General features: G+C 52.1%; 8 protein-coding genes across 8 annotated transcripts; 6 read left to right on the forward strand and 2 right to left on the reverse strand.

Annotated features, from left to right (window-relative positions):
* Positions 1–35: 35 nt before the first annotated feature.
* On the forward strand, positions 36–1,849 carry WRS1_1 (tryptophan--tRNA ligase; the record flags this gene model as incomplete). Its single annotated transcript, XM_007814286.2, has 7 exons — positions 36–338; positions 397–482; positions 551–600; positions 651–1,188; positions 1,248–1,359; positions 1,418–1,471; positions 1,523–1,849. 7 exons carry the CDS (start codon positions 36–38, stop codon positions 1,847–1,849), a joined length of 1,470 nt encoding a protein of 489 aa, XP_007812477.2.
* A 1,368-nt stretch (positions 1,850–3,217) lies between these two features.
* J3458_004743 (uncharacterized protein) lies at positions 3,218–3,661 on the forward strand (the record flags this gene model as incomplete). Its single annotated transcript, XM_066118392.1, has 2 exons — positions 3,218–3,305; positions 3,441–3,661. 2 exons carry the CDS (start codon positions 3,218–3,220, stop codon positions 3,659–3,661), a joined length of 309 nt encoding a protein of 102 aa, XP_065976996.1.
* Positions 3,662–3,710: 49 nt separating this feature from the next.
* J3458_004744 (uncharacterized protein) lies at positions 3,711–4,192 on the forward strand (the record flags this gene model as incomplete). Its single annotated transcript, XM_007814287.2, has 2 exons — positions 3,711–3,953; positions 4,019–4,192. The coding sequence occupies 2 exons, from the start codon at positions 3,711–3,713 to the stop codon at positions 4,190–4,192; spliced, it is 417 nt and encodes a 138-aa protein (XP_007812478.2).
* Positions 4,193–5,739: 1,547 nt separating this feature from the next.
* J3458_004745 (uncharacterized protein) lies at positions 5,740–6,090 on the forward strand (the record flags this gene model as incomplete). The annotated part of the gene is made up of 1 exon (XM_007814288.2): positions 5,740–6,090. One exon carries the CDS (start codon positions 5,740–5,742, stop codon positions 6,088–6,090), a length of 351 nt encoding a protein of 116 aa, XP_007812479.1.
* Positions 6,091–6,682: 592 nt separating this feature from the next.
* On the forward strand, positions 6,683–9,124 carry J3458_004746 (uncharacterized protein). The gene is made up of 2 exons (XM_007814289.2): positions 6,683–7,313; positions 7,428–9,124. Exons 1-2 carry the CDS (start codon positions 6,812–6,814, stop codon positions 8,588–8,590), a joined length of 1,665 nt encoding a protein of 554 aa, XP_007812480.2. The 5' UTR covers positions 6,683–6,811; the 3' UTR covers positions 8,591–9,124.
* A 1,830-nt stretch (positions 9,125–10,954) lies between these two features.
* Positions 10,955–12,394, forward strand: J3458_004747 (uncharacterized protein; the record flags this gene model as incomplete). The annotated part of the gene is made up of 1 exon (XM_066118393.1): positions 10,955–12,394. The coding sequence occupies one exon, from the start codon at positions 10,955–10,957 to the stop codon at positions 12,392–12,394; it is 1,440 nt and encodes a 479-aa protein (XP_065976997.1).
* Positions 12,395–13,656: 1,262 nt separating this feature from the next.
* On the reverse strand, positions 13,657–14,596 carry PIB2_1 (Zn finger protein; the record flags this gene model as incomplete). Its single annotated transcript, XM_007811249.2, has 2 exons — positions 13,657–14,025; positions 14,087–14,596. The coding sequence occupies 2 exons, from the start codon at positions 14,594–14,596 to the stop codon at positions 13,657–13,659; spliced, it is 879 nt and encodes a 292-aa protein (XP_007809440.1).
* A 2,564-nt stretch (positions 14,597–17,160) lies between these two features.
* J3458_004749 (uncharacterized protein) lies at positions 17,161–20,912 on the reverse strand. The gene is made up of 2 exons (XM_066118394.1): positions 19,166–20,912; positions 17,161–18,924 (listed from the first exon to the last, which is right to left on the reverse strand). Exons 1-2 carry the CDS (start codon positions 20,475–20,477, stop codon positions 18,263–18,265), a joined length of 1,974 nt encoding a protein of 657 aa, XP_065976998.1. The 5' UTR covers positions 20,478–20,912; the 3' UTR covers positions 17,161–18,262.
* Positions 20,913–21,027: the final 115 nt, after the last annotated feature.

Below are 21,027 nucleotides of genomic sequence, written 5' to 3' on the forward strand. Positions count from 1 at the left end.
TGGATATTTTGCACAGCTGAAGGGTTTCTCGAACCATGGCCTCCGCTCCCGCAACGGTTGCCCACGTCCCCGCCGATAACATTGCCTCGTCGGAAGACACCAAGCCTTCCAAGCAGGACATTAACCCCTGGTCAGTGTCGGGCGAGGTTGGTGACGACGGAAAGGTCAAGGCCATTGACTATACCAAGCTCATTGACGAGTTTGGCACCAGCAAGATTGACGATGCACTGCTTCAGCGCTGGGAGAAGGTCACCGGCCAGAAGCCTCACAGGTTTATGCGCCGTGGTATTTTCTTCAGTCATCGTGATTTGCACATGATTCTGGACCGCTATGAGAAGGTATGCTTCGTCAATTGACATTCGACCACGCCTTGTATCATCACTGACTTGTTACTAGAATGAGCCCTTCTTTTTGTATACTGGTCGTGGACCTAGCAGTGACAGCATGCACATTGGACACACTCAAGTGTTTGACTTCGTCAAGTACGTGTATTCAAGACGAGGCAAGACGGAAGACGGAATCTGTACAACTGACATTCACCTGCAATTAGGTGGCTGCAGGAGACGCTCGATGTCCCTCTAATTGTCATGTTGACAGATGGTAAGTCCTCGGAGATTGGACACGTGGGATATATCACTGACAGTAACTAGACGAAAAGTATCTCTTCTCCGAGAAACGGACTGTGGAAGAGGTTATGGGGTACAGCAGGACCAATGCCAAGGACATTATTGCCGCCGGCTTTGACCCCAACAAGACATTCATCTTCTCCGACTTTGCCTACGTTGGAGGCGCATTCTACAAGAACATTGTTCGATTCGCCAAGAGAGTCACATACAACACTGCCAAGGCGATTTTCGGTTTCGATGGCAGCTCAAATATCGGCAAGATTCACTTTGCCAGCATCCAAGGCGCCACGTCATTCGCATCTTCATTCCCTCACATCTTTGGTGATGACGAGAAGAAGACCAGCTCTATTCCCTGTTTGATCCCGTGTGCCATCGACCAGGACCCTTACTTCCGATTGACCAGAGATTGTGCCCAAGGTCTCAAGTTTGCCAAGCCAGCTCTGATCCATATGCGATTCTTGGATGCTTTGCAAGGGCCTGGGTCAAAAATGTCGGCCAGTGATGACAACTCCGCTATTTTCCTAAGCGACACGGCTAAGCAGATCAAGAACAAGATCAACAAGTAAGACGTGACCCAGAAATTCTAGTGGAGTCATCGAATCGGTATGCTAACTTGTTTAGATATGCATTCTCGGGCGGTCGGGAGACCCTGGAGGAGCACCGCGAAAAGGGCGGCAATGCTGATGTCGATGTTGCGTATCAATATCTCACTTTCTTCCTAGAGGATGATGATGTATGACCGATTTTGTCCGGCAGCTGTTGAAGCTTGTTACGCTAACGGGATGAAACAGGAGCTCAAGAGAATCAAGGACGAATACACTAGTGGCAAATTGCTCACCGGCGAGGTACGTTGCGCTCGCAAAAGTTTACCAAACTGTATACTCACCCCTCTACAGCTTAAAGCGATTTGCATCGAACACCTCCAAAAATACGTCGGCACTTTCCAAGAACGACGATCAAAAGTCAGCGACGCCGTGGTTGACGAATTCATGTCGGTCCGCCCTCTGGAGTGGAAAGGCAACCCACGGGTTCCTCGAGCAGACCTCGTCGTGCCAGTCACCGGGGCCGCCGACGGTGCTACCCCTGCCGGCGACGCAGCTGGCGCTGGTGAGCTAAGTAAGAACGCAATGAAGAAGCTTCTCAAGGAACAGCGAATCGCCGCCAAGAAGGCCCAAAAAGCAAAGGAGAAGGAAGCCGCCACAGAGGGAGGAATTGGAGCATAGGGCAGAAACCCATATTATAGACAAATTAGAGTTGTTATGTTGCTTGACCCCGTACGGGGGAGGGCTACGCTCTCTCGTCGTCTGGACATTCGAAAGACATGACCGTTCACATTGCATAGCAGCCGGCCATTATTAATATCAGCACCAACGCCCCGCACGGGTCAACTTACTCGTAAACGCTCGACGGCAAATCCCGGTCCTTTCCACTTTTACAAAACTTGTTTTGCCGAAGGACTACTGAGTTTCTGATACTGCGGTACCTGGTACATGTTGTACATGTCAAATTCAGTCCTATTGAGGACCCATTGACTCTTGGATGAACTTTGTATCTGGTACTGGTAACGCATTATCTTCGGAACTTTCGGGTCCTCTGTAAGGGCAATATCGTGTTTCAGAGGACTATTACCATCTGGTTGGCTCGCCTTTATCGCCTTTACCTAATTAATATCCGAGATCCATCAAGCGGCCTTTCCGGCAGAAATATATAATGTGAGCCGGCAGATTCCAGGCATGCCAATCCCCCCCCTTCTGTGTGGCAACAAAACGAAGGGGGCTTAGAACAACATGGGATGAAAGGGCATATTCGACACGACCGGGTACAAATGTCGCGATCAAAAGGGGGTTCGAAGATTTGTAAGATTACTTGCTCTTTATACCAGCTATTGCAGCTAGAAGTTCTATATGAAGGGGGTCAAATCTAACCTGCTGGCTGCGGGCCGCTTCCGTGCATGACGCAATTGACCAATTCACGGACAGAACAAAGGGGTTTGAACTTATATCATCAGCATTTAAGGCCACGTGGAGGTGTTAGACGCCGAAGTTGTTCGTTGGGTCATATGCGCAGCTAGCAAGCGGGATTTAAGCCTCTTTGGTTAGGAACTTCCTAATCCCAACAGTTCGTATAGATAACAAGCATCTTGAAGCATCTAACACCGTCAATAGTATGTACAGTATGATATTCTCGGTTGTGGCATGAGGCATTTATGCAGCCCTTGCTAGCTTGAGATGTCGCTAACAAGGGTATACAGAGATTTATGGCCGAAAACTAACCCCTTTTTGCTTTAAAATTATAAGCTTCATGCGTCTAATATGGACCTAGCACAGGTCTTGGCGCTGAATTTGGGGGTCGAAAAGTTGACTCGATCACTATATCACACCATTCAAGTCTTTTCAACGTCGGGATGCCAAGATCGACCGGCACATTGGCCCCGAGCGTCGCGACATGATATTGCCGAGTGGGCAGGTCGGGGCCGTGCGCGGAAACAAATACGATGATATTATAAACCTCTGCAGGTGCTGCTGTTGCAACCACGAAGACTATGGAGATGATATCCCCGCCTATCGTCGCTCTTGAGTTGATTCATCTCGATGGAGTTTAAGCTGATTACCTGGCTGGCTGCTTTTGCCATGGCCGCCTCTGCAGAGGTGATGCGCAGGACGGCGTGCAATGTTACAGGTGAGGCAAGCTATCACTCCTGAATACCAGGCTACACTGTCTTTTTTTACGAAGCCATCCTCTCGACGAGCTGCCATCATACTTACCAAAGGTTAAAAAAAAGAATACTGACATGTCCCATCCTTGACGAGGTAGAGCCCCCAAAGAATTGGGCAGTTGCTTTGTACAACGGCCTCGACGTTATCGACGTTTTCGGGCCGGTAGACGTTTTGTACATCTTGTCCCTCTCGCAGCAGCTGAATTTGTACTTCATTGCTGCTACCATGGATCCCGTCTGGATGCGGCCACCCTTGCCGGGGATTGAACAAGGCCGGCTCCAACTTTACGGCTTCCTTCAACCCGACGCATACGTTTGACAACCCGCCCGACGACATTGAAGTCTTGCTTGTCCCCGGTGGGCTGGGCATGAGACGGGGAAACTCGTCCGAGCCCGTTGTCGACTTTGTGCGCAAGACATACCCCAAGGTCAAGTACCTTCTCACAACTTGCACCGGCGCGGGCGTTGCAGCCAGAGCCGGCGTCCTGGATGGAAAGCGGGCCACGACGAACAAGGCGGCCTGGAATGAGATTGTCAAGATGGGCCCAAACGTGAAGTGGGTGTCGCCGGCAAGATGGACCGTGGACGGTAATATTTGGACTTCGTCAGGTGTAAGTCTTCTGGAGGCTCGGACCGACGGTTTCGGCATGCTGACTGTTTGTGTGTGTGTGTGTAGGTGACGTCTGGGTTTGATCTCATCTTTGAGTTTATTGATACAGTGTACAACGAGACGACTTCACATACGATTCAGGGCGCCGTGGAGTATGTGAGGGCCAAGGATCCTTGCGATGACCCTTTTGCGAAGTGGCACAATGTCCCTCGCAGTGGTGACTGTCGGATCTCTCAATGATGTGTATTCCCGATATAAGACGTGTCGTCAAAGTGGACACTCTGTACTACGGCCAGGCCAGGCCAGGCCAGGCCGATCAAGCGTCTGGCAGAGTCTTTGGTCTCTCTAGAGCTCATGTCAAAGAGTAGGAATGTGTGGGTAATTTTTCCAGAATTTCGATGCAATATACGCTCCTTGGAATTGGCGGTGGGATTTTGTTGCCGCACTCTGGTATCAACGGCTCAACGTGAATGTCCGGCGTGTTTACGAGTTGACCCGATGTCCGAATTGTAAAGGCCCCTCTCCCGTAATTCGACAGTTGCAAAGACGGACCGAATATACGTGAGCATACTGTATTTTCTCGTGATGAACATAGCCACCACTTTGGAGGTAAGCACGATGTCGTCGTGATGGCAATCCTCCGGCCCGGCAGTCGGCCGATGAAAAGTACGTGTGATGGTGGATGCAACTTGAGCCACGGCAAGCCATGAGTTATTGTACGGAGCTTAGTGCCACAGCTTTCGCCCATCACAGCCATCGGTCGTACCGCCAGCACCCTCACGGTCGCGTGTGACTGGGTGAAGCTACGATCGTCCCATGACGTGTTGGCTGGAAGAAGGATCCCCATGTGAGATGAGGGCTTGGAGAAGCGAAACCCGGCTGGGCTGCTAAGGCTTGCCCTAGCTGCTATCGGTACAATGGCATGCCCTCTGTGCTCTTTTTTTTCTAGAATGACAGTCTGGCAGGGCTCGGTGCAGACTATCCCGCGTGCCGGCGGAGCCGATGGGTGCGGAAGCTTTGATGGACGACCATGTGCCGAGTGTTGAATGGTGTAGCTAGTATTGCATCTTCCCCTGATGATCATTGCGAGATGTGCTGCATCTCTACTAAATCTGGTTCAGGGAGAAAGGACTCTATATTCTTTCTCCTTGCTACCATCTGTTCTTTACTGCAAAAAAGTAACTCTCCGTGGGCCAATGCATGTTAGCACGCCGGCTGCGTCGAGTAAAGAGTTCCAAGACACGCATGGTGGAGGCTAAAGAGGGCAATGAGCTATGAAATGTACAGCCCAGTATTGTGTCAACACCTTTAAGAAATCTTAATATAGAATGTTTCTCGTAGTGGTGCTTCCTACACGTGCGCGGAGAACGTTGTCACGGCAAGCCACAAGTGCCACTTGCAGCAAAAGGAAGAATGAAGCCATCGGTGTCTGCTCCTCCGAGCAAGCCAGCCCAGCAATGAAGTGTGGCATGGATTTCAGACCATTGACGAGCTCGGAGAAGCCGCAGGGCGGATGACGGCAGTGGTGACAGCCAAACATCGTCAGCCTCATGCTCCAAGGGTCGCCTCTACTACTACTGCCCACGAGCTGTTTTGTACGGCGGTTGTAATGTTTCCTTGCGCTTCGAGACTGGGTATAAATAAAGGTGCAGTTCCTCGCTGGAAAATGATGCTGACACTCCTCAACAAAAGCAATCAAAGCAAGCACTCTTCTGCCTCGTCTGCCCTCCAGCTCTTGTCCAAATCATATCCACCACCATCCATATAAACAACCAGATACCTTCAAAATGGTCGGCCTCGTCTTCAAGTCTGCCCTCGCCGCCGTCACCATGGCTCTTGCTGCCAGCGCAGCCACCTCCCAGTGCAACACCAGCGCCGACTGCCAGCCCGGCTACATCTGCGGCCCCAGCGACTTCGCCTTTTCCGGCACCAGCTCCAACGTCTGCGTCAAGGTCGGCACGTGCAACAACAAGCCCGATCCCCAGTTCCCCCAGGACGGGCCCAAGTGCGGCGACAGCATCTTTTGCAATGTTGGCGGTTCCTGCGGCCAGGGCTATTACCAGTCGGGCGGCGAGACCGTTCTCACTCAAGTTTGCGTCAACCAAGCGACTGGCCAGCAGTGCGCCGCATCGTCCTAATTGACCCTTCTTTTTTTTTCCCTCTCTTTCGTCCCTTTTTCGAGATGGGGAATTTTACACTAGTCGCTTCTCGGATAGACGTGTGAGCAATGGGAGTTGATGATGATTAGGGACCGTGGTTTTTGTTCTTTTTGGATAGAAGTGTGTTTTTTTTGTCGGTGGATTTTTTTGTTTTAAGTTTTCGTTGCTGCCTTAGATTCATTCCTTAGATTTCAATACATCAGGTACCTGCATTTGTTTGGATCTGTCTGTCCCCCCACGTCTCCCGTTGAACATGGAAACTAAAATGACATTTGATATTACCTCGTCCTCTTGGCTCCGGCATTTCTGCTCACTGGAGACGGGTACACCGTTGCCCATCGTACAAGACCTTGCAGCCTGGGGTGCATGATCGGCCTTGCCCCCCCACTTGTTTACCTTTCTGTCCTATGAAACCCCATGGTTTCCTTCATGTGGGCCCGAGTGCTCGTTGCTAGGCACAGGAAGCTCCCAGGTGCCGCGTCTGAGGCTGCCCCCAGCTTGCTTCAGGTGCTCACCCCCAATTATTACGTAGTTTGCGGCGGCCTCGTCATCCGCTTGCATTCGCCCTTCGCATTTCCGCATCGTCCGTCCCTCCTCCTCTCCCATTCAGCCCTCCGTTCCTCCATTTCCGTATCACCATCATCATTATCAGCCCTACATTTATCCGCATCATACGCTAAAAGTAGACGACAGTCCCATCATGCGGCTGTCTACCTCTGCCCTTGTACTGGGCGCCGCCTCGTCCGCCGTCGGCCTCCAGGACCAAAAGGTTCTCAGTAACCCCAAATCAACCTTCGGCCTCGACTTCAACAAGGTTGGCAACGTCGATTTCGATGTCTGGACCAAGCCCTTGAGGGAGGCATTCGGCGAGGCCACCTCCGAGGCCAAGGCCCTATGGCAAGAAGTTTCCATGCTCGCCCCCGAAGCCGTCGATGCCTTCAAGAAGCATGTCATCAATGCCAAGCCCAAGAAGCACTCACGCATCTCCGACAGCAAGTGGGATCACGTCGTGCACGGCGCCGATGTCCAGAATATCTGGGTCAAGAACGAGAAGGGCGAGTCTCACCGCAAGGTCGGAGGCAAGCTTGACAACTTCAGTCTTCGCGCCAAGAAGGTTGATCCTGCCAAGCTCGGCGTCGACAAGGTAAAGCAGTACAGCGGGTACCTCGATGACAATGAACAGGACAAGCATTTGTTCTACTGTGAGCATGGCCAGCATTCCCCATAACATCCCCCCCCTTTTCCCTTTCTTTTGGCAATGATTGATAATGACTTGTCGAAATGGTGATGAAATGGATGTTGACCAAAGCACACAGGGTTCTTTGAATCACGCAATGACCCAGAGAACGACCCTGTGGTCCTCTGGCTCAACGGTGGTCCAGGTTGCTCTTCGCTCACAGGTCTTTTCATGGAGCTCGGCCCTGCTTCCATCAACAACAAGGTCGAGGTCGTTCACAACCCACACTCGTGGAATGCCAACGCCTCCGTCATTTTCCTCGACCAGCCCGTCAATGTGGGCTACTCATATGGTAGTGGTACGGTCAGCAACACTGTCGCTGCCGGCAAAGATATCTACGCTCTCCTCACTCTTTTCTTCCACCAATTCCCAGAGTACGCCAAGCAGGACTTCCACATTGCTGGAGAGTCTTATGCCGGACACTACATCCCCGTCTTTACCTCTGAAATCCTGTCACACAAGGACCGCAACATCAACCTCAAGAGCGTCCTGATTGGAAATGGTTTAACCGACGGGTACACTCAGTACGAGTACTATCGCCCCATGGCATGTGGGAAAGGCGGCTATCCTGCTGTTCTCGATGATGCTCAGTGCCGCAGCCTTGACAGCGCCCTCCCTCGCTGCCAGTCCTTGATCGAGTCTTGCTACGACTCCGAGAGCGTCTGGACCTGCGTTCCCGCCAGCATCTACTGCAATAATGCCATGATTGGACCTTACCAACGCACTGGCCGCAATCCTTATGATGTTCGCCGTGACTGCAAGGGCGGCAACTTGTGCTACGACGAGCTCGGGTACATTTCCCAGTGGCTGAACAAGGCCGACGTCATGGAGGCTCTTGGTGCTGAGGTGGAGAAGTACGACAGCTGCAATTTTGACATTAACCGCAACTTCCTCCTGCAGGGTGACTGGATGAAGCCGTACTTCAGACTTGTTCCTCAGATCCTTGACGAGATTCCCGTCCTGATCTACGCTGGCGATGCCGACTTCATCTGCAACTGGCTCGGTAACCAGGCTTGGACCGACAAGCTCGAATGGTCTGGCCACAAGGGTTACTCTGAGGCCGAGAGCAAGGGGGTCAAGATTGGCTCTGGCAGTGGGGCCAAGGAGTACGGCAAGCTCAAGTCGCACGGCAACTTGTCATTCCTTCAGATTTACGAGGCCGGCCATATGACCCCCTTTGACCAGCCCGAGGCATCTCTTGACTTCCTCAACCGCTGGTTGGCCGGTAGCTTGGACGCCTAAATGGACTACATATCTGCAGGAACAGAATGGCCCAGTGATGAACTTGGGCATACGGGCATACAGGCATAGAAGACGGTACTTGCAGGAGTTGTGTTTATTTGGCTGTGCCAGATTATAGCGTACTTTTTGGACTCAAATAGACTGGATGACTGAACCCTAGCTCGAATACAAGTAGGATTAATCAATTGCATGACGAAGTTGCGTCTATCTGATCTGATGAATGGCCAAGGTAGAACTTGCAAGAGACATGTGTTTTGGTGGGGTATATATGTAAATGTGTGCTAGACTCCTCGACTACATGATGAGGTGGTTGGCACGATGGCAGAAAGTCGAGGGCATCGAGTTGCTTGGCACTTGGGTACCCGGGTTGGAATTGGTTGATGGAGAGCTCGGGCATGTCTTGACGAATAACTCCTCGCAGTCTCGCACAAGTTGGCGGCAGATGGGCAACCAGACGTCCGTAATGCCATGTCCAACAACACAGACACGCAACATGGACAACTGGTAAGTTAGTAGTAATACTATTTGGGGGAAAGCTCCATTCCCCGAATCCTTTGACCGCTTCTAGAAGGAGTGTGGCGTAAAGTAGGCGGAGCCACCCGGGTGTGGGGCCCGACTTTTTGCAACCGGGCTTGGGGCCAAAATTGTTGAGGGCGAAGGGCTCATGTTTCTCTGTGACGCTTTATGTATATATATATTTGGGTCAATTCAAATTACTCTGTGCCAGTTGTGGTAGAGAGAGCAGACGTTCATGGCTTGACGTTGCAGAGAGGAATGTGTTGGCCGACTTGAGTAGGGGAATACTTGCCTTGGCATGGAAAGTATTGATGCAACCGTACGGAGTACTTGGACGTATACGTGCGGTAGTTAGTTACAATACACACAACTGTGGCATATAATCCATTGCCCGGCGGTGCCCTGGGGGGGAATATGCACTGGTTGTACTCTGTAACCACGTGTAAGTTCTCGCAACCATGATAGTTTCTTCATCCCCAACAAAAAAAAAGGGACATGCAGCACCAGCTTTGACTCCTCGGCCCCGCCGCCTAGCAGAGCGGGGACCAGATATGGTGGAACTTGTAGCGCGATAGTTTTTCAATAGAAGCATGTATGGGCACTATATCTTCCGTAAGGTAGCTGCGAGTGCAACGAGGACCGATGCGTCCGGGTTCATGTCTGGGTACGGAGCACTTTAATGTCTGGGTCGCATTGCGGCCAACTTACACGCCCCTGGCCAAAGGCTGATTGGTGCCGAGTGCAAGAAATATCCAATGCTGTTTGATAGTCATGGCCAAGGATTTAAAGAATTAGAGACCGAATAGCCGGCTGGATGGCCACGTCTGAGCTTACAGCATGTCTGTTCAAGACATGTGCTTTGCTCGGGCAAGGGACACAGCTATTCTGTGACATGAGCCGAGTAGTCTGTACTCCGACTCCGTACTCTGTAGGAAATTACTTCCTCCGTACCTCACGTTGAGTTCGAACTCAACGTCAGCCATCATGCGGTTAGGAGCGGCAGTTGAGCACTCTTGAGCTGCACGGAGCATGTGTAAATGGCCTTTTTTCCACGCTTGCCACTTTATATGACGCGTAACTGAAGCAAAGATGGGGGCAGATAGGAGTCTGATACCAGTAATGGCGGGCATCTGTGGTCTGCCAGTCTGTCCAACGGTCTACACCAAGATGGATCCGAGAGGCAGCACTTGAGCTTCGGGACTTCTCAAGTCTCCTCTGCATGTGCTTGATCTCTCCCACGCTTTGCTACTACGTAGTTGCCGAGGAAGACAGAACTGGAGGCCGAGCTGGGGTGCCGTGGGGCTTTGCGCATCCCAACAACAGCCATTTTGGTGTTCAGTTATGAGGTCAACTGGTCTGCAAGATCCGAGTCTCGTAGAGACACGCCCGCTGGGTTGGCGGGACTTTGGGGACCGCCCACTTCAACGGGCCTGCTGCTCCTTCCTCACCCGAAACCACAACGAGGCCGGCGGGCAGGCTTGGCGTCTGCGCGGATAGAGGCACGCCCCTCGTCTTGCCTCCACCCATACAGCACCAGGGTGGCCATGGCCGCAACGACTTGCATCCCAACTTAGACTGCCCTTGAAAAGAAAAAAGTCTCCTCTTCACTCGTCTCTTTTTTTTCCCTCTTGACCTTGACTGTTCAATCTCGATTTGCTCCCCCATCGAGAGACTTTATTCTTCGTGGGCACCTGTTTGGAGCTTAGGCGTGATTTTCCTCCGTCTCGCAAGCCGTCGATATCGAGCGAGCAACGAGCACACGACTCCCCCCAATCAACTGTAACGATATCCATCGCCCCTTTCAACACACAAGAGACGAACAATTGCACACAACGGATACAGTGCAACATGTCCGCGGCTCAAGCATATCTGATGGCGGCAATGCCAGATGCCAGCCTGTTCAACTTCCCCCCTACCAACGAACCCACGCCTCTCTCACCTGCGCCTGTGGCCGTCTCCTTCATGCGGCCGTTCAACATCCCCGACAACATCTACCAGGCAGCTCTTGACCCCAAGGTCCCTCTGACTATTGCCGCGCTGTACGCCGTGACTGCCAAGGCCCTGAACAAGTTCAATGCCTCCCGCAACAAGAAGCCTTGGGCCATGAGCCAAACCAGGCCCTTCTTCGCCTTCGTCGTCTTTCACAACGTGCTGCTCGCTGTCTACTCGGCATGGACCTTTTGGGGCATGTTGAGTGGCATGCGACGCAGCATCGTGAGCCCATTCGGGCCTGGCGGTGTTGCTGCCACTGCAGACAGCCTCTGCCGCCTTCATGGTCCTCCTGGCTTGGGGAGCTCCTTGTATTTCAACGACACCTCGTCTCACTGGGACAGCGCCGACCCCAATTCTCTCATCGGCAGCTTAGACGGCAGCCAGCCCAGCAGCACACAGATGGGGCGTATTTGGAACGAAGGACTCAACTACTATGGCTGGATTTTCTACCTGAGCAAGTTTTACGAAGTCTTGGATACCTTCATTATCCTCGCCAAGGGCAAATTCAGCTCTACCCTGCAGACCTACCATCACGCCGGTGCCATGCTTTGCATGTGGGCTGGTATGCGCTACATGTCTGCTCCTATCTGGGTATTTGTTCTGGTCAACTCGTTTATCCATGCTCTGATGTACACCTACTACACCCTGACGGCTTTCTCAATCAGGGTCCCCATGGTTATCAAGCGAACTCTGACCACTATGCAAATCACCCAGTTCATCGTGGGTGCCACGTATGCCATCCTGCACTCTTTCGTCACCTACGTCGCCCCCATTACCGTCACCAAGATCGCCACCGAGGCGATTGAACTGCCAGCCGCACCCGCCGATGCTGCCATGCCCACTGCCACCGGTGCCTTGGACTCTCTTAAGAAGTTCATCTTTGGCTCTGCTGCATTGGACTCTGTTGCCTCTGGTGCTGTCAAGGAATCCGCGCTCATTACTGAGACTTCTTATGTGGCTCAGCCCTGTATTTCTACCGCTAACGAGACCTTTGCCATCTGGCTGAATGTTTTGTACCTTGCCCCTTTGACCTACCTGTTCGTTAGCTTCTTCATTGCTAGCTACGTCAAGCGCAGCACTGCAAATAGCAAGATTCCTGGCAAGACCAACCGCCGTCTCAGCAACGTGACTCTGGCCGAGAAGGCCGGCTGGGATGCTGCCCGTGGTATCGAGAGGGAAGTCTATGGAGGTGAAAACATGGTTAACGGCCACGCCAATGGTCACATCGAGGCTATCGAGGAGGCGGACGAGCCGGCATCCACGAAGACCAACGGCCGTGCTAGAAGAAAGGCGTAAACCGCGTGGGTAGAGAGGCCACCATTTTCTCGAAAATACAAGACGGAAGAATCGAGGCGATACCACGAACTGGCGGGTCCAACTGGCTATTTTAGCCTCTGGCGTCCCGCCACTCGGCTCCAAACCGCATCCACACACATTCCTGCAAGCGGCGGGGACCACGGCCAATTGTTTCTTTTTCGAATACCCTAGACATTCTCTTCAGGAATTGCCGGCGCGTGTTTGCAGGAAAGGGAATAAAAAGATCCCATTTGAGCTATATATTTGTACATATAGGGAGGGGAGTGGGGGGCCCAAATCATTTCGAGCAGTTACGTAATGATGATGGAGTAGGGTAGCATATTGTCATTTTAGCAGGGTACTGGGCTGTTGCCAAAAATGGGTTTCGTTGGACCGTTATGGCGGTGTTTCTTTGATTTAGGTTGCGGGTTCTCTTTTCTTTTCTTTTTTTTTTTTTTTTGATGTGCTTTTTGACATGGCCCTCATGTTAGACTAGAAGGCTGGGCTTTAGATGTGTTGATGGATAATATGAAGACGAAATATATTCAAAACTGCTGGCCGGATCATTTGACTGCATGACCTGGCTCCGAGGATTAGGGTACATATTGCACGGCCGAAACGCGCAAGCCATATCTATCATTGGGAAATGTTGCTCGCGGGACCACGTTAGGATAAGAACCTGACGTATGACCTGAATCTAGCTCAATATGGACATTAAATTACCTAGTTCCTGAGAATGAGAATGTAAATTATCACTCATTTCGATCCATCGACCAGATATATCACCTAGAATGATAAAAGATTTCAAAAGTAGTGAAAAGCACTATGCCATTCCCAAAATTCAGGATGTACTCAGCATCCAGGGTATTCCCACCACCGACCAGGAAAAACAAACAAACAAAAGGATGATGCACTGGCGCATGGTACGTACATGACCAAAACACGATGAGCAACCAGAAAATATCCAGATGAGAGCATTGAAACCCTTGGTTTCAAAGTACGTCGAGCGATGCGAACCCATTTCCCAACTCCGCGCTGTAATCAAATGCCATAAATCAAAAACTCAGCGTCCTGTGGATATTTCCGGACTCAAAATGACCAAAGAAAACCCGAGATTGTCCTGATTGGTGACAGTTTCTATGTTGAAAAGGTTGTGAGGTAAAAGTAGACAGAGGACGCCCACTGGAGTTGAGTGAGTGTAGTCTTTGTAGTTTCATTCTGGCATATAGCTTTCTCTTCTTTCCTTTTTTCCCCCTCAATATTCAAAAAGTACTCCAGTTCCAGTCGCGAGGAACGCTGGCTGCCACCTCGGGCTTGTGGGGGGGCGTTACACCAGGTGCTGTCGGGGCGTTCATGGGCGTCGGAGGCATGGCATCTGAGGCCGTGGAGCTGGAAGATTGGCTGTTGTTCCTGGTGTGGACGAGAGCCTTGACCTCTTGGAAGCAGTGATTGCAGGTGCGCGAGGGACCGGCGCGAGGGTTGAAGCTGCCGTTTTGGTCCAGCGGCAGGACAGCGCTGGAGTGCCAGTCGCAGAAGATGTTGCCGCATTTGCGGCAGTGGTGGCGGCGGACAAAGTAGTTGAAGGTGCGTTTGCAGGTTGGGTCGTCGCAGACGGTGGATTCGGGATCAGGCTGCGTTGAGAATGTTGGTAAGAAACGGAGCAACATGGAGCGAGTTTTCACGTCGACATACCTTCCAATGCATGCGCGTAGGCTGTCCCGTCACCTCGGGGAACGCATCGAGCTTCCACTCTCCATCCAGCGTCTTGCCAGTCTCGCCAGTCTCGCCAGTCGACTGCCGCGACAGTCGCCGGCCAAAGAGAGACAAGCCCGGAATACTCATGATGGCGGTATTGGCGCGGCGGAGCGTCGAGTCCGAGTCGGTTGAGGAGGTAGAGCCGGCCGTCTTGCATCTCGTCACCTTGCGGGAGGTAAACTCGTGGCAGGGTCGTAGGACGGCGGGCATGTACATGGGTTGACCACCTTGACGGAAGTGCTGTCTCCCGCGCTTGGGAGAAGGCGGCGTAGAGCAGGCCTGGTGCTGAGGCATGGCAGAGGTGTCGAGAGGCGAGATTTGAAGTCCCTGGGGAACTTGGTAAGAGTGGGAGCGCGCGTGGTGCGGTCGGTGGTGCTGGTTGGGGAGGAAGTGCCGCGACTGCGGCTGATCTCCAGGCAGCGTGGGCATGATGAGTTGCGCTGCCATGACGGCGGGGGTAGGCGATAGTGAAGCAGCGACGAGATCCAAGGCTGGCGGCCGGTTTAAAAGATGGTGTATGCTGCCGCGGGGACGCGAGAGGAGGGGGCAACAGGGGGGACACGAGACGAGGTAGTAGTGCTCGTGGCGACAATATATGTGCGTCAAGACCAGAAGCGCAACGGGTGTCGGGGTCCCGTCGTCCGGAGCGGCTCGTCGGGGGGGGGGTTGGATGTCTTTGGTGGCCAGTGCTTGTTGCAGAAAGTCGTGGCGGCAAAAAGGGTCGACTTAAATGTTTGTGCTGCCTGCTTGGTGGCAGAGGAGCTCACACGTCACAACTTGAGGGCATTCGCAAAGGGGAAAGCAACGACTCGGTTGCGGGAGGGCGGCTTGCCTTTTGAGAAGCAGAAATGTCGGATGCGCCGAACCGAGAAGGGCGGGAGTGAATGGCCGGAGGGGCGTAGTGAGTGGTGTGAAGGGGTGACATCTGGAAGGAGCGACGGGAAACCAAGTAGCCTAAGCTGACTATCGCAGCGCGGCAATTGGCGGAGCGGTGCAACTCAAGACGGCTAGGGTTGGCCATGTACGTACATGGACGTATGTACACACGGAGTATACAGCAACCAGACTACAATGCCACTATTACCACACTATTACAAAAAGCCAGACAGCAAAGCTTAGGGACATATTGAGCGCCATGCACGAGTCAAGTCTCTGGGGAACCAGAACGCCCAGTGGCCTGTGGGTTCAACAGGTCTTGTCAGCAGCGTCATTGCAATAATTATCGCTGGAGAGGGCAGGAGGGCAGGTGGGCAGGAGGAGGAGGGCAGCAGGACCCCTGGCTAGGGGAGGGTCCGCGACGTGGGTCGAATGTTGGTTGGCCTCTCTTCCTCGAATTATTTGACACAAGACTCTCCTCGCCTCAAGACGCAGAGACACGATTAATAGATTGCCCTGCTTTGCCCGCCAAGAGAAGCCTTTCTGCAAGCAAGGGCGGGGAAACAAACGAAGCCTGAAATGTCCCGGGTCAAAGGTGGCGGCGGTGCGGCCTTTGTGAGATCGGTGGTCGCAAGCCACCTGGCATTGGCGTAATAGCGGCCAGGCTCTTGACAGCCAGCCGCTCACCCGCTCAATCTGGTTTGGATGGTCAAATGGTGTTGAGGCGGCTCTGCGGTGGGCGGTTGGATGGCAAGATGGGAGGCTTGGTGGTGGGCAAGAGGGGGGAGATGGATGCATCATTGATGCATGCATGCATGGACTGCCTTCGTTTCCTTTGTCAAAAAGACAAATCACCGTCATCATGTGCGCATCATTTTGTGTTACCAGTTTTGAGTCTTGACAACCGACACTCCGACACTCGGTTCACATGGCGGCTCTGTTAACCCTGACGATGCGGCAGAATGCCGCCCTATGCATTTGTGGCGGTGTGCCCCGTACAATTGCTTTGCACACTGTCTGTTCATCATGACTTTGAGACTCGGCCCAGTATGAAAGGGGCTGCCGTTCTCAAGTCAGTCAACATTATGATGAAATGATTTTGTAGAGAGCAACTTGCCCGCTGTCCATCCTCTCTCTGCCTCTGCTTGTACTTCGCTCTCTCCTTTTCACAAATAAATCACCATGACTATTGCAATACGGAGTACAATGATGAGATAAAAAAAAAAGAAAAAAAAAAAGGATGAATTGGCTTCCGCATAGGTGGAGACGTTGGTGATGAGACAAGGATTCGCTGACCCCCTCTAGGCTAAGCAAGTCACATTGAGGAGTCCCCGGTCTCTGTGAAATTGATCTGCATGGTATGGCTTGGCTGTGTGGTCCGCATCTCCGCTGCTGCGGTCGTCTGTATTACGGAATATGTATGTTGGTTCAGGGCTGAGCGGGAAATTTTATTATCCAGATCCCATCGCTTGATCTGCCACTGCAAAAGTCATCCTCTCTTTACCCCGTCTTTCGTACATGCACTGTCGCAATCTGGACCTCTATACACACACACATACCGTACATTATACGTTTCCCGTCGCTCTTTGCCATCTGGGAACTCGAACTGATTCATGTCGTCTCCGCCCTCCACATGCGCAGCTCCTCTCTCTCCCGCCCCATCCATCGCCTACCCCGATCAGGATTGGCCCAGTGTCGCCCGTCTTATCGCAAATGCGTGATTGGCTAGGGGGTCCCCGGCTAGCCTTGCCATGGAGCCGACAGGGTCTAAATGTTACTTGCAGCAGGGAACCCCTGCTATCGCTTAGGTGCGCAACAGTTCAATGTTTGCTAATCCCCTAGAGTGCGATAAGGCTCCAGCCATGTATTTGCAGGGATTTTAAGCCAATTAAAAACTAGAAAATGAAAGGTACTTTATTTCACACTTAAATTGTACTATGATAAAAGTCCCAACAAGCCTTTGAGTTACAAAGAGCTACATCCCACACATCGCAGCCCGACGGGCTACTAGCAAAGTCACCCGAAGTCACCCAGCTGTTGTGGGTCCCGTGACTTCGTTGGAGCCTTATCGCACTCTAGGGGATATTTTTCCCCAGTTGACGGGCGGCGGCGGCCAACTTGTCCTGAGGCACAACCAATCTTCCTCCCTTGTCCCCTTTGTCACGGCTGGTTGCTCCCAAGCCGTCAAGTCGTCCGTTCGTCCTGGCCGTCGTCCGACCTTGGGACTGACCGCCCCGACAGCCCCGTGGCCACGGAAGCCGATGCGGTTCCCGACGACATCCCCTGATCCCCTGAATGCCCTTCCACGGCTGTTTGAGGCTCAACAGCTGCCTCTGCCTCGGGCGTTCCGTCTGCTGTCCCACGCAAACTGCAGGCGGCCTCGACCGCCATAGTGGCAAACCTTTGCTGGAATGTTCAGTCGGGGCCTTTTGCCGACAATGTCTTGATCGCCAGGATGACCATCTAGGCTTTGAAAGGTAGTGAGTGGGTGGATGATGCGCATCAAGACAAGTTTCACCGAAAACGACTCACGTCCTCTAAAATCGAACCCTTTATAATTTACAATACTTTTTCTTGCGGGCGTCGAACCAGCACCACCGTGGACTTCGATGACGATAACAAGTGTCAATGGGCAGTCGTCACGGCCTCTCGGGTGGTCCGTCTTGACCGCCACCTGTTTGTTCACTTTGAACCCAGAACCCGGACCTGAATTTCAGACCCCCAAGACATCAAAGCTTGCTGATAAATGCTCAAGACTTTCTACGGAGTAAAACGAATACAGCATTATCGTGAAGGTGGTAAAGCACCGCCCTGCCCTGCCCTGCCCTGCAAACTGCGCATCATAACTTTCACATGACGCTTCGTAAAGAACACTCGTGCCGCACGTATGGGCCGCCTCTGCATGTACATCATGTTTTGCGATACATGGATACATACAGTATGCATGCCATAGTTTATCTGAGGACTCGAATCACTGGCTACCGATGCACTGTGGTTTGGGTTGTGGCCCACGATATTAATAGCACGCCAGCTTCGCGCATTCCCATGGCGGAGGAGAGTTTGAACTAATTGTCTGTTGGGGCGCTAATGGGTTTGATCGGATGAGATCGTCGACATGGCTTCAGTTCTAGTTCTTCGTCCTGTCATTTTTTACGTGTGTACCTCACATTGTACATGTATATGATGTGATGCAATCTCTCCGCTTCTTAATACAAGTTTCCCAAAGCCGATTCCATCTTAACCCATTTCCCATCTTCCACTCTTACCGCCATCCTTCAACACGACCCGCACGCCGTCAATCACCATGCCCTTGTCCACTGCCTTGCACATATCGTACACTGTTAGGGCCGCTGTGGAAGCCGCCGTCATTGCCTCCATCTCGACACCGGTTTTCCCATCGCATGCCACTGTTGCTCGGATTTCGATTGTGTCTCCCCCTTCCCCAGGTTCCAGATCAATTGTCACGTGGGATATTGCGATCGGATGGCATAGCGGTATCAAGTCTGCCGTTCGCTTGGCTGCCATGATGCCGGCAATGCGTGCCACGCCGAGCACATCGCCCTTTTTCATCTGGTTTTCTCGAATAAGTGATACCGCCGTCTTGTTAGAGAAACGGACCGTACATGCTGCCGTGGCTATTCGAGACGTGACTGCTTTCTCTGATATTGAGGCCATGTGAGCCGAGCCAGTGTCCGAAACGTGCGTCAGGTGGACTCTCCTCTTCTCTTGACCCTCGCCAACATATGCCTTGTAGCGCCGTGAACTTGAAGATAGCATCCTGTAACCAGCTGAGCTAGGGTTGTATATGCTATATGGCGCCCGACCAAGGATCCCAGTGCCGCTGATCAGACGGCGAATTTTGTGTGGCATTTGGTCTCGGAGTGATGCTGGAATAGGATCTACAGATGTACTACTCAGCAATTTGCCTCCAAATGCCACGCCGTGTATGCATGTGAAATCTGAACAAGTAAAGTGCCAAGTCGTATCTGATTGCACATTATCATATCGATGTGCTCGTATTGACAAATCAAGGTAGATGAGACAAAATATGAAGCGCCTCAACGCCAGCCAGCCAGCCAAGACAGCTTGGAAGAATACATGGTTGTGACATATGTACGGGGAAGAAATACATTCACCCACCTATCAATATCATCGGCCGATTCTTCATGTGCTCAAGGGTCCCAAGACCAGCATGCTTGGCCTTCTTCCCTTTGACTGCTATGCCAATGACATCCAGTAACTCAGCCTCGTTGGGTGCCACACCCAGAGGCTGGTCTGGACACACTCGACCTTGCTTCCGGTCCATTTCAATTTGCTTCATTGCTTCATATGCCTCTTCATCAATGGGCTCTCCACGGTGTGACTTGCGCAATATGTCCCGCAATGATACTTCGGCATTGCCAAACAGACACACTTTCAAGTTGCCATCGCCCGTGATACGCAACCGGTTGCAAGTGCCACAGAAGTTGTGTGTCATGCTTGTGATGAATCCGATTCTCCCAACGAACCCCGGGATATGCCAAGTCTTGCTGGTGTCGTTTTTGTCATCTTTGACTTTGGCTAGACCGGGATACTGTCCTCTAATGAGATCCAGCATCTCGGCATAGCTAAACATCTTGCCCTCGTTCCATTTATTCCCGTCGAATGGCATATACTCAATGAACCGTACCTCGAGATCCTTTTCCCGAGTCAGCTCGACAAATGGGAGCACCTCGCGATCGTTAATCCCGCGCATTACCACACAGTTGATTTTCAGCTTGATTCCGGCGCCCATCTCGTTCATCTCCAATATTCTCTCAATGCTCTTTTGTACTGCATCGAAGCCTTTTCTTCGAGTCATGATCTGAAACTGCCATGGGTCTAGAGTGTCAAGACTCAAGTTGACACCCGTAAGGCCCGCCTCTACCATACTATCTAGCTTCCTATGCAGCGATATGCCATTAGTTGTTATGCATAGCTGCTTCAAGCCACGAGGCCGTAGTGCGCCGATTTGATGCATCAGAGACAGTATATCACGTCGAACCGTAGGCTCGCCACCAGTGAGACGAATCTTGTTCACCCCCTGAGAGACAAATATGGATGACAGCATAATAATCTCCGGCGTCGTCAGAAGCTCCCGATTAGGAGACAGGGGAACGCCTTCCTCGGGCATGCAATATACACACCGTAGATTGCACCGTTCTGTAACAGATATTCTCAGGTAATCATGTTGGCGATGAAATGTGTCTGTCAAAAACTCCGAGAACGGCTTCGCATTACGTATGCGGTCTCGACGCGAGAGGGATACGGCCGTGTCTAGGGAGCCCGATACCTGAGTAATATCCTCATGCGCCGAGGCAGAGCTTACAATCTGTCGTTTGAGCGAGTAAGAATACTGCCATACCATCGATACCCTGCGGCAACGACTAACACGTGGCAGCGAAGTGAAAAGCATCCTGCTCGTGGTCTGCATTTTGAAGCACACGACACCAATCTAGTCGGAGGAGTCGTTGGCCCGAGTCCCGATGATGCCCCCCGAGTTGCCGCTGCGATCGCCTTCCAAACTTCCGAGATATATGCTCTCAACTGCCTACACCACCTTCCATGCTGGACGGATCGGACGAGCTGGGAGTGGGGAACTGTGAGTCAATCAGCTTGCACAGGACTCGGAGACAAATTGCAATGCGACTGATGGACAGGTTGGATGGGGGAGGTTGAAAGAGGTGGTGTTGCTGCCAGAAACGGCCCCAACCAGTGACATGGCAGATGGATGAGTAAGCTGGATGACGCCTGATTTACGCATTATTAGGTGCTGTGCAATTGGACGCCTCTTCCCCTCAGCGGACTAAGTTTGTTGCTTGAAAGAGGGCACCGCCCGTCAAGAGAAGCTTGCTGAAAGCAGTTGTTGTGTGCACGGAAGCAAGGTAGTAATGTTAACTATTTCTTCATGCATATCTATACATAAATGGTGGCGATCCGCTGTGATAGAGCCGCTAAACCCAAAGGAGTAAAACAAGTAAACA

The sequence above is a fragment of the Metarhizium acridum genome (assembly GCF_019434415.1).
Source record: "Metarhizium acridum strain ARSEF 324 chromosome Unknown scaffold_29, whole genome shotgun sequence".
Classification (NCBI taxonomy): Eukaryota; Fungi; Ascomycota; class Sordariomycetes; order Hypocreales; family Clavicipitaceae; genus Metarhizium; species Metarhizium acridum.

Excerpts from the sequence above, each read along its gene's own strand:
- J3458_004746 (XM_007814289.2), top strand. The coding sequence starts at position 6,812 with ATGCGGCTGTCTACCTCTGCCCTTGTACTGGGCGCCGCCTCGTCCGCC. Across the intron at positions 7,314-7,427 it reads GGACAAGCATTTGTTCTACT|GGTTCTTTGAATCACGCAAT; the intron begins GTGAGCATGGCC and ends CAAAGCACACAG.
- J3458_004749 (XM_066118394.1), bottom strand. The coding sequence starts at position 20,477 with ATGCAGACCACGAGCAGGATGCTTTTCACTTCGCTGCCACGTGTTAGT. Across the intron at positions 18,925-19,165 it reads TCGGCCGATGATATTGATAG|ATCCTATTCCAGCATCACTC; the intron begins GTGGGTGAATGT and ends GTACATCTGTAG.